The sequence below is a fragment of the Pleurodeles waltl genome, chromosome 12, assembly GCF_031143425.1.
Source record: "Pleurodeles waltl isolate 20211129_DDA chromosome 12, aPleWal1.hap1.20221129, whole genome shotgun sequence".
NCBI classification, from domain to species: Eukaryota; Metazoa; Chordata; class Amphibia; order Caudata; family Salamandridae; genus Pleurodeles; species Pleurodeles waltl.
In genome coordinates, this window is record NC_090451.1 from 352,000,352 (window position 1) to 352,012,519 (window position 12,168).

Here is a 12,168-nt window from a genome sequence, read left to right on the forward strand (position 1 = left end):
TGGAACACCAATACCCTTGGTACCTCAGTACCATATACTTGGGAATTATAAGGGTGTTCCAGTATGCCAATGTGAAATTGGTCACTAGCCTGTTAGTGACAATTTGGAAAGCAGAGAGAGCATAACCACTGAGGTTCTGGTTAGCAGAGCCTCAGTAAGACAGTTAGTCATCACACAGGGAACACATACAGGGCACACTTATGAGCACTGGGGCCCTGCCTGTCAGGTCCCAGTGACACATAGACTAAAACAACATATATACAGTGAAATATGGGGGTAACATGCCAGGCAAGATGGTACTTTCCTACACCATCTATGCTGTAAAACTTCAAAGAGTCCATGGGACAGAATGATCCACTAGCCAGAGGTGCCTGCGGAAGCAGTAGAGGGGCTCCTTCACTCCAAGGGAGATTCCTTCTTGCTTTCCTAAGTGCAGGCAGAGTCCCTGTGACTCTGGAGGATGCACAGCCAACAAGGGTTGCATAAGTCTTGCTGAACTTGGAAACAAAGTTGCAGCAGGAGCCCTCCTACTGGTTATAGTCTTGCTCTTGGTTCCAGCAAAGAACAGCAGTGGTGCAGTGTCCAGATTGCAGAAGTGTCTTGCAGAGGAGATTTGCAGATGGTTCCTGAAGTCTTGCAGATGAATCTAGGGTTCCACCAGGAAGGGGTTGGCACTTACTGCAGTGTCCCACCAATCAGAGGGGTTAAGGAACATCACCCAGCTGGACTAACCAGTCAGATGCTCCCAGGGGCGTCTGCTCATCTTATTTCCAAGATGGCAGAATCAGGTGGCCCCCTGGCAGAGCTCTGTGCACCTCCCTAGGGGAGGAATTGGACAGGGGGGTGGTCACTCCCCTGTCCTTTGTGTGTTTTTGCACCAGAGTGAGAACTGGCGGTTTCTGAACTTGTGCAAACTGATTTATTTAAGGAAAGCACCAAATGTCACCTTCAAAGCAGTCTGATGGCTCTGAGGCACGCCCAGCCCAGAGACACCTATTTCTAAAGAAGAGGTGTTCACACCTCTATCTTACAGGAAATCCTTTGTTCTGCCTTCCCCTGCATGAGTTAGGCTCAGCAGCAGGAGGGCAGAACAGTCACTAGGGTCGGCAGCAGCACAGCTGGCAATTCGTGTTGACCAATGTCCACTACATACCTTAAGATGCCTTCCCCACACTTACAAAGCCCAGGAAACGGAGTCTGTGGTTTTTAGGGTCACCTCTGCTCATGCAGAGGGGTGCCCTCACACTTAGAACAATGCACCCTGCCCTTGGGCTGAAGGGCCTACCTTAGGCGTGACTTACAAGGTCAGAGTGTAGTGACCATGACCTAAGGCAAATCTTATATCTGGAGTGAAAATTCATGCACCGTTTCACAAAGACTGCAATGGCAGGCCTGTAGTCACAGTTTGCATGCCCCCCCTTGGGTGGCACAATACATGCTGCAGCCCATGAGGGGTCTCCTGGTGCACCAGTGTCCTGGGTACCTAAGTACCATGTACTAGGGACCTACACAGGAGCACCAGTATGCCGATTGTGGGGTGTAAAAGTTACCATACAATTAAATTTAGGGGACTGAAAACTGACACTGGGCACCTGGTTATCAGGATCCCAGTGCACTACAGTCTAAGCATACTGACACCAAGCAAAAGATCTGCAGTGGTAGCTGACGAACCACGATTGGGTCAGATGCAGATCCTTCTCCCTTCCTCAAACAGATCTTACAATAGTGACAGATGTGTCACTCCTGGGATGGGGCAGCCATCTGGGAGAGGTGGCAGTCAGAGGACCCTGGTCTCCGTCAGATCCCAGACTGCACATCAGTCTGATGGAGTTACAGGCGATCCAACTGGCATTGAAAGCTGTCCTACCTTCCATCAAGGGGAAGCTGGTGCAGATGTTCATGGGCAACGCCGCTGTTATTTGGTACTGCAACAGACAGAGCGATGTGGGGTTGTGGACCCTATGTCAAGAGGCCTAACTTATCTGGACATGGCAGGAACACAAGGGCATTTCCATTGTGGTTCAATACCTGGCGGGCTCTCTGAACACTAGGGTGGATGAACTTAGCCGCAGATGCTAAGCGGATCACGAATGGCCTCTCCATCCATAGGTGGTGCAAGGTCTCTTTCAGCAGGGGAGAGAGCATTGGTTAGATCTGTTTGCCTCCGCTGAGAATTCGCAATGTCAGCAGTTTTGTGCAGTGGAGTTTCCAAAGTGTCTCTTGCTTGTCGACCCTTTTCATCTAGACTAGAGCTAAGGCGTCCTATACACTTTTCTGCCCATACCAGTCCTGCCCAGATGTCTCAAGAAGATCAAGAGTCAATGGGCCAAAGTAATTCTTCTGGCTCTGGACCGGGCACAGAGAGTCCGGTATCCAAGCTACTGAGCATGGCAATCGATCCTTCAATCAGGCTTCCACTTTGAGAGGACTTTCTGTCACAGCAGAAGGGGAAGGTTCTCCCCCTAAACCTGCCCAGTCTGTCTTCTTGCATGGAGATTGTGCAGTGGCAGTTTGCAGGCTTTGACCTTCCTGTTGAAGTTTGTGATGTTATCTTGGCAGTCAGTCGTTCCTCTACCAATACTGTGTACGCCTGATGTTGGGAGAAAATTGTGCTTGGTGTTCCAACACAATTGTTGATCCCCCTTTCTGCTCCTCTTTATTGGGTTCTTCTGTTCATTCTTTCACTTGCCCAGCAGGGCTCTCCTCTGGACACTTTTACAGGTTTTCTTTTTGCTATATCTGTATTCCTCAGATTACCTGATCAGCCCTCTCATTTCAAATCGCCCACTGTAAATAGGTTCTTGAAAGGTTTATTTCATCTTTTTCCCCCTTCTCCTTTTATCATGCCTCAGTGGGACTTGAATCTGGTGTTTAAATTCTTAATAAGCACTCCCTTTGAGCCACTTCACAATTGTACCCTGCACCTCACCTTCAAAACAGCTTTCCTCATGGCTATAGCATCTGCCCAACGAGTTAGTCAACTATAGGCCTTATCTAAGCCGCCCTGTTTATCTGACAAAGTGGTGCTTCGGACACATGCCTCCTTTCTTCCAAAGGTGATCATGCCCTTTCATATAGGTCAATCCATCACCTTGCCTACTGTCTATGCTTCCCCTCCCCCTTTCAATGATGAGGAGTGTCTCCATTATCTGGATCCCAAATGAGTATTATCATTCAACCTTGACAGTACACAGGATTTCTGGGTAGACAATCAACTCTTTGTGAGGTATGTTGGAGTGAAGAAAGGTTGTGCTGTGCAGAAAATGACCATCTCCTGATGGGTTGTCCTTTGCTTTAAAATATACTACACATTGGCCAAGAAGCAACTCCCTGAGGGCTTGCGCGCTCATTTAACCAGAGCCAAAGCTGCGACCACTGCGTTAGCATGTGGCGTTCCAGTCCTGAATATCTGCCAGACAGCAACGTGGGCCTCCCTGCACACGTATACCAAACATTAGTGCCTGGACATTCAGGCCAGTTGTAGGAAAGTACCATCTTGCCTGGCATGTTACCCCCATATTTCACTGTATATATGTTGTTCTAGTCTATGTGTCACTGGGACCCTGCCAGGCAGGGCCCCAGTGCTCATAAGTATGTGCTCCCTGTGTGGTGACTGTCTCACTGAGGCTCTGCTAACCAGAACCTCAGTGGTTATGCTCTCTCTGCTTTCCAAATTGTCACTAACAGGCTAGTGACCAATTTCACCAATTTACATTGGCATACTGGTACACCCATATAATTCCCTAGTATATAGTACTGAGGTACCCAGGGTATTGGGGTTCCAGGAGATCCCTATGGGCTGCAGCATTTCTTTTGCCACCCATAGGGAGATCTGACAATTCTTACACAGGCCTGCCAGTGCAGCCTGAGTGAAATAACGTCCACGTTATTTCACAGCCATTTACCACTGCACTTAAGTAATTTTTAAGTCACCTATATGTCTAACCTTCACCTGGTGAAGGTTGGGTGCAAAGTTACTTAGTGTGTGGGCACCCTGGCACTAGCCAAGGTGCCCCCACCTCGTTCAGGCCAAATTCCCCGGCCTTTGTGAGTGCGGGGACACCATTACACGCGTGCATTATACATAGGTCACTACCTATGTACATCGTCACAATGGTAACTCCAAACATGGCCATGTAACATGTCTAAGATCATGGAATTGTCACCCTAATGCCATTCTGGCATTGGGGGGACAATTCCATGACCCCCCCCCCGAGTCTCTAGCACAGAACCCTGGTACTGCCAAACTGCCTTTCCGGGGTCTCCACTGCAGCTGCTGCTGCTGCCAACCCCTCAGACAGGTTTCTGCCCTCCTGGGGTCCAGGCAGCCCTGGCCCAGGAAGGCAGAACAAAGGATTTCCTCTGAGAGAGGGTGTAACACCCTCTCCCTTTGGAAATAGGTGTGAAGGCTGGGGAGGAGTACCCTCCCCCAGCCTCTGGAAATGCTTTGATGGGCACAGATGGCGCCCATCTCTGCATAAGCCAGTGTACACCGGTTTAGGGATCCCCCAGCCCTGCTCTGGCGCGAAACTGGACAAAGGAAAGGGGAGTGACTACTCCCCTGACCTGCACCTCCCAGGGGAGGTGCCCAGAGCTCCTCCAGTGTGTCCCAGACCTCTGCCATCTTGGAAACAGAGGTGTCTGTGGCACACTGGACTGCTCTGAGTGGCCAGTGCCAGCAGGTGATGTCAGAGGCTCCTTCTGATAGGCTCTTACCTCTCTTGGTAGCCAATCCTCCTTCCTAGGTAGCCAAACCGCCTTTTCTGGCTATTTAGGGTCTCTGCTTTGGGGAATTCTTCAGATAACGAATGCAAGAGCTCACAAGAGTTCCTCTGCATCTCCCTCTTCACCTTCTGCCAAAGGATTGACCGCTGACTGCTCAGGACGCCTGCAAAACCGCAACAAAGTAGCAAGACGACTACTAGCAACCTTGTATCGCATCATCCTGCCGGCTTTCTCGCCTGTTTCCTGCTGGTGCATGCTATGGGGGTAGCCTGCCTCCTTCTTGCACCAGGAGCTCTGAAGAAATCTCCCGTGGGTCGACTGAATCTTCCCCCTGCAACTGCAGGCAACAAAAGACTGCATCACCGGTCCTCTGGGTCCCCTCTCAGCACGACGAGCGTGGTCCCTGGAACTCAGCAACTCTGTCTAAGTGACTCCCACAGTCCAGTGACTCTTCAGTCCAAGTTTGGTGGAGGTAAGTCCTTGCCTCCCCACGCTAGACTGCATTGCTGGGTACCGCGTGATTTTCAGCTGCTCCGGCTCCTGTGCATTCTTCCAGGATTTCCTTCGTGCACAGCCAAGCCTGAGTCCCCGACACTCTAACCTGCAGTGCACAACCTTCTGAGTTGTCCTCCGGCGTCGTGAGACTCTTTTTGTGACTTCGGGTGGACTCCGGTTCACTCTTCTTCTAAGTGCCTGTTCAGGTACTTCTGCGGGTGCTGCCTGCTTCTGTGAGGTCTCCCTGACTTGTCTCCGCATCCAGGTGGCGACATCCTAGTCCCTCCTAGGCCACAGCAGCATCCAAAAACCCTAACCGTGACCCTTGCAGCTAGCAAGGCTTGTTTGCGGCCTTTCTGCGTGGGAACACCTCTGCAAGCTTCTTCACGACGTGGGACATCCATCCTCCAAAGGGGAAGTTCCTAGTCCTCTTCGTTCTTGCAAAACACCAAGCTTCTTCCATCTGGTGGCAGCTTCTTTGCACCCTCAGCTGGCATTTCCTGGGCTCCTGCCCACTCTTGACACTGTCGCGACTCTTGGACTTAGTCTCCTTGTCTTACAGGTACTCAATTCTGGAAATCCACTGTTGTTGCATTGCTGGTGTTTGTTTTCCTTGCAGAATCCCCCTATCACGACTTCTGTGCTCTCTGGGGGTTGTAGGTGCACTTTACACCTACCTTTCAGGGTCTTGGGGTGGGCTATTTTTCTAACATTTACTGTTTTCTTACAGTCCCAGCGACCCTTTACAAGCTCACATAGGTTTGGGGTCCATTCGTGGTTCGCATTCCACTTTTGGAGTATATGGTTTGTGTTGCCCCTAAACCTATGTGCTCCTATTGCAATCTACTGTAACTTTACATTGCTTGCATTACTTCCTTTTGCTATTTACTGCATAATTTTGGTTTGTGTACATATATCTTGTGTATATTTCTCATCCTCATACTGAGGGTACTCACTGAGATACTTTTGGCATATTGTCATAAAAATAAAGTACCTTTATTTTTAGTATATCTGTGTATTGTGTTTTCTTATGATATTGTGCATGTGACACCAGTGGTATAGTAGGAGCTTTACATGTCTCCTAGTTCAGCCTAAGCTGTTTTGCCATAGCTACCTTCTATCAGCCTAAGCTGCTAGAAACACCTCTTCTACACTAATAAGGGATAACTGGACCTGGCACAAGGTGTAAGTACCTCTGGTACCCACTACAAGCCAGGCCAGCCTCCTACACCAGTCATGACCGGTATTTTGGCCCTTCGGTCCCGCAGGGCTTCCTCATCTGAAATTGGTCGTAGACCCACCTCTGGGGGTGGTATTGGTTGGGTATCTATTCTAAGATAAAGAAACTGCAGCTAGAAGTCTCTCTCAGATGGGCTAATTACTTACCTTTGAGAACCTCTTACGGTAGAGCCTATATCTAGCTGCACATTCTTTACCTGCCCATCTATTCTCCCCACTCTACGAATGGATTTCTAGGGACAGGGCTATAACCCTTTCAGGGCTCTTCTTATCTACACCAGTGGTCAGTGTTCTTCATGTCTCTGCGCTTCCGGCATGGAAAGTTGTGACAAGAAACCTGTGTGGTGCCTGCATAGGTGCCCGCAGATCTCACTACTGGCGCAGAAAGCGCCGACGATGCAGGCGGAGCCGTACGACCCAACCTACCAGCATGAAGGGGTCCTGCTCACAAATAATCTTCCGGGTCCAGTCTGATGCCTGATATAATTCTAAGGATTCTGCAACTAGATATAGTCTCTACCGAATAAGCCATTACCAAAAGTAAGTAACTTGTCCGTCAGTTTATGGGCGATGTTACTAAAATGATTCCGCTTGAGAGCTGAAGAGGAAGGCTAGTTTGCTAAAATACAGTTCCTGCTTGCTAACCATTGTGAGAAAGTAGCTTTTTTCTAGCATGATTACCCCCACTTTTGGCCTGTTTGTGAGTGTATGTCAGTGTCTCTTTACTGTGTCTCCGTGATCCTGCTATCCAGGACCCCAGTGCTCATAGATAAAAACCTATATATCACTGTGTTTTGCCTGTCTCACTGGGATCCTGCTAGCCAGGACCCCAGTGCTCTTAGTCTGTGGCCTAATGTATGTGTTGTCAGTCGTCCTTGACTGTGTCACTGAGGTTCTGCTAACCAGAACCTCAGTGCTTATGCTCTCTCTCTGCTTTTAAATTTGTCACTGTAGGCTAGTGACTTCATTTACCATTTTCAGTTAGCACACTAGACCCCCCCTTATAAGTCCCTAGTATATGGCACCTAGGTACCCAGGGCATTGGGGTTCCAGGAGATCCATGTGGGCTGCAGCATTTCTTTTGCCACCCATAGGGAGCTCAGACAAACCCTTGCACAGGATTGCCATTGCAGCCTGCGTGAAATAACGCGCACGTTATTTCACATCCATTTTCACTGCTCTTACGTAACTTATAAGTCACCTATATGTCTAACCTTCACTTGCTGAAGGTTAGGTGCAAAGTTACTAAGTGTGAGGGCACCCTTGCACTAGCAAAGGTACCCCCACATAGTTCAGGGCCATTTCCCCGGACTTTGTGACTGCAGGGACACCATTACACACGTGCACTACATATAGGTCAATACCTATATGTAGCTTCACAATGGTAACTCCGAATATGGCCATGTAACATGTCTAAGATTATGGAATTGTCCCCCATTCCAAATCTGGTATTGGTGAGCCAATTCCATGCATCCTGGGGACTCCACCATGGACCCCCCAGTACTGCCAAACCAGCTCTCTGAGGCTTGCACTGCACAGCTGCTGCCACCTCACAGACAGGGTTCTGCCCTCCTAGGGTCTGGGCAGCCCAGTCCCAGGAAGACAGAACAAAGCATTTCCTCAGAGAGCAGGGTGTTACACCCTCTCCCTTTGGAAATAAGTGTTACAAGCTGGGGAGGGGTAGCCTCCCCCAGCCTCTGGAAATGCTTTGAAGGGCACAGATGGTGCCCTCCTTGCATAAGCCTGTCTACACCAGTTCAGGGACCCCTTCTCCCCTGCTCTGGCGCAAAACTGGACAAAGGAAAGGGGAGTGACCACTCCCCTGTCCATCACCACCCTAGGGGTGGTGCCCAGAGCTCCTCCAGTGTATCCCAGACTTCAGCCATCTTGATTTGCAAGGTGTGGAGGCACTCTGGGGGCCTCTGAGTGGCCAGTGCCAGCAGGTAACGTCAGAGACCCCACCTGATAGGTCCATACCTGATAAGGTGGCCAATGTCCCTCTCGGGGCTATTTAGGGTCCCTCCTGTGGGTTCACTTCAGATTCTGCTTGCAAGTTTCCTTCAGGAATCCTCTGCAACAACTTCAGCTTCCTCTGACCTCAGATTAACCGCACCCTGCTCCAAGAAAAGCTGTAACTGCAACAAAGTATCTACAAGAGATACTTCTCTTCAGCAACCTCAGCTCCAAGTCAGCAACTGCAACAGTTTCCATGGAGTGCATGCTCTGAGGACTCCCTGTCTTCATCCTGCATCAGAAGGACCGAAGAAATCTCCTGTGGGGTGACGGAGTCACTCCCCTGCTCCAGCAGGCACCTTCCAAGATGACGGCTGGTACCCTTGGACTCCTCTCACAGTGACAGGCGTGCTCCTAAGGACACAGAGGGTGGACATCATCGACATAGACTGTCCTGAGGTCCTGCTGATGCAATTTGGAGGAGGTATGACCTTGCCTTCACAGAGAGCGATGGTACCCCTGTGTACTGCATCTTCTTCACCTCCTGAGGCCTCTTTGTACTATTTGCAAAATTCCTTCTTGCACAGCCTGGCCCAGGTCCCCAGCACTCCATCCTGAGACGCTCAACTCGCTGATTTGTTCTCCTTTGTCCTGTGTCCTGGGACCTCCAGGGGTGCTGGCTGGCATCCTGAGGGCTCTCTAAAGTGCTGAGAGCCCCCTCTTTCTCCTCACAGAGAGTTGAGGCCCCCAGGTCCCTCCTGGGTCCATCCAGTGCCATTTTGACGCAAAACGCACTTTTGTCGTAGCCAAGGCTTGTTGGCGACTTCCAACACAAAATCACATCTGCAACGATCTTCACGTTGTGGGACATCCTTTGCATCACGCAGGAACCCACTGGCATCTTCGTAGGGTGCATTTCTGCAGTCTTTGACTAACCGTGGTCTCTTCTTTTGCACCCTCTTCTGGGTTGGCAGGGGCTCCTGTCCTTCCTGGAACTTCTTTCAACTTCTGGACTTGGTTCCCTTCCTTTGCAGGTCTTCAGGTCCAGGAATCCAGCAGTTGTTCTTTGCAGACTTGGTTGGCTGCTGAAAAATCCCCAAAACGAGGTGTAGTGTGTCCTAAGAAAACTTGCAGTACTTTACTCCTGCTTTTCAGGGCTCTGGGGTGGGGTAATTTACTTGCCTTTACTGTATTCTTACTCTCCCAGCGATTCTGCACACACTACACTTGTCTAGGGGGGAATGTGCGATTTCCATTCCACTTTCTTAGTATATGTGTTGCCCCTAGAGCTATTTTCTCCCATTGCAATCCATAGCATTTCCTATCGTTTCCATTGTTCTATGGCTATTTACTTGTCTAATTTTGGTGTCTAGTGTATATATTGTGTATAATACCTCCAGGAGTATTGTCTCTAAGATATTTTTGGTACTGTGTCACCCAAATAAATACCTTTATTTTTGGTAACACTGAGTATGGTCTTTACTTGTGTATAAGTACTGTGTAACTATAAGTGGTATTGCAGGAGCTTTGCATGTCTCCTAGTTCAGCCTAAGCTGCTCTGCTATTGCTACCTCTATCAGTCTAAGCTGCTAGAACACTACTACATTTCACTAATAAGGGATAACTGGACCTGGTAGAAGGTGTAAGTACCCAAGGTACCCACTGCAAACCAGTCCAGCCTCCTACAACCATATATTTGAGACAGTTGTGCAGTCCTGGTCTCTATGTTAGGTTGCTGCTTGTCTGTCTGAGAATGGCATTTGTTATTATCCTTGGTTATCAGTCATTGCTCACTTTTTCTAGGTGGATGTTTGCATCTCAGCCAGAAGGTGGTTGTATGTTTCTGTCTTAAAATATTTGTCTTCCTTAATTTGAGAGTAATTGTTAGAAGATGCCTCTCTGTCTGTGTTTTAAGAGGATCCCGAACTATCTGCCTGAAAGTGGCAGTCTCCTTTTTTGGTTGGCTGTCTCTAAATTGCAAAAAACGCTGGGTTGGGGAGTTTAGTTTTGGAGATGTCATGAACTGATTAGGTAAATCCTTATTTCTTATACTATGCTGAAAACAGCGCATCCAAGAATTTGAGTTGCATTTGTATTCTTGAATAAAATAAGTCTATCTTGTAAAGTAGTTGTTCGAAAAGGCTGTTATAAATTTTCACTTGTGAATCTTGTTCCTACCTGTGAGATGTGGAGTGATCTCTAACGTTTCTGGATTGCTTGTTCTCCAGTGCTCACTGTTGTTCTGTATACCTTGTATCCCTTGCTTGCATTGCCACATCTGTGTGGCGATTGTTGACGTTTGATTGTGAGACTGCACAATTAATCTACTCATCTATTGCCTACTTTGTTTTACATCTTGCAAAGTATATTTGCTGTTACCATTATATATTCTTTATATGCATGCGGTGAACTTAAAACATTGTTCATAAATCACGGCCTGCATTAACCTTGAAAGGATGTCAGAATACATCACAATGAAGTGTATGCAATGAAAACTTCACAGGCCCTCAGCAGGCTGAATTAGATATGCATCATGGGTGTCTGAAGAATTGTGGCTGTGATGTGTAGTAGCATCTACTCAGTCTCCCATTACAGCTCTCCCTCTGCATTTCCATAAATCTCCTGATTTCCTATCCTCTAGTTGGAGGCAGCACCTACATTCGCAAAGTACCTGTGTTCTGTATTTAGGTGACCTATTGTGTTCTAATGATGCACTTGGAAACTTTGGTCACATGCTATCAAGAGCCAATGAGAGAAGGAAACTAAGTATATGGTTGAAGAGTAAAGGTCCACAATACACTTGTGACCTCTCCCACTCTAAGTCTTTGAATGCACTTGGATATTTGTGACCCTCAAAATGTAAAATAAAGTGCATTTTAAGGGAATTTAGTAATGACATATGCATTGGTATCTTAGGATGAAGTGCGTTCCAAAACAAGAGCATCTGAAGCGCTACTCAAGTAGGCAACACACTCCTGGATTGTATGATTTTGTGATTCTGGAATATATCAGCAGGCATTTGTACTGTATGTTAATTCAGCAGTGTGCACTTGTACTGTATATTAATGCAGTAGTGTATAATGCTTCAGTAAATAATTATCTTTTGCATTTTTCTAGGCGACAGCTGCAGGTTCAGGCAAAGCTTGTCTTGGATGAAAACGAGGTTTTAATGAAGCAATTTGAGGTTCAGCAAGCCAAAGCTAAGGAGAGCCACAATCGTCATATACAAGAAGGTAATTTGACCAAATTGTATTTTTATGATGGTATATGTCCTCTCTTGCTGTGACATCCCTTGTACATTATTTTTACTTTATTTTTAGTTTCTTGAATTGGAATACACAGTACTTAATAGATAATAGAATAAATGCCAGTGACCAAAGCTGTGATCAAAAGCCTGTGGCCTGCGCTATTAAATGTCAGCAAGCAGAATATCAAACCTGCGAAGCCTTGATTCCATCCCATATGTCTTTAATCACTGCCAGACCTTCCCTTCCCCTTTAACTTAGGGAAGTACTTGTGTTCTTCCTTTGTGACTGATTTTCCATCTGTCTACGGCCATCTTCCCACTTTGGCCGTTCTCCCTCTCTTACTCTTTCCAAATGTCAGAAGAAGGAAAAAAGTGCTGGACCCCAAATGTGAGTGCCAGTGACATCCAACGGTTCAAATTAAGCACTGGAGATGCATCATTTAAAGGTAACTTTTAACACTGTGTTTTGTTCTTTGGAGTATTTTAAGAACAAACGCTTATTTCTGAAT

At 47.7% G+C, this 12,168-nt stretch overlaps 1 protein-coding gene across 3 annotated transcripts in view; it reads left to right on the top strand.

Annotated features, from left to right (window-relative positions):
• CEP89 (centrosomal protein 89) overlaps positions 1-12,168 on the top strand; it is a 1,116,496-nt gene that overhangs the window by 558,173 nt on the left and 546,155 nt on the right. For all 3 annotated transcript variants that reach the window (XM_069216542.1, XM_069216544.1, XM_069216543.1), the window contains one exon: positions 11,530-11,645. In XM_069216542.1, coding sequence (XP_069072643.1) covers positions 11,530-11,645 — 116 coding nt within the window. The remainder of the gene's footprint in view (positions 1-11,529; positions 11,646-12,168) is intronic.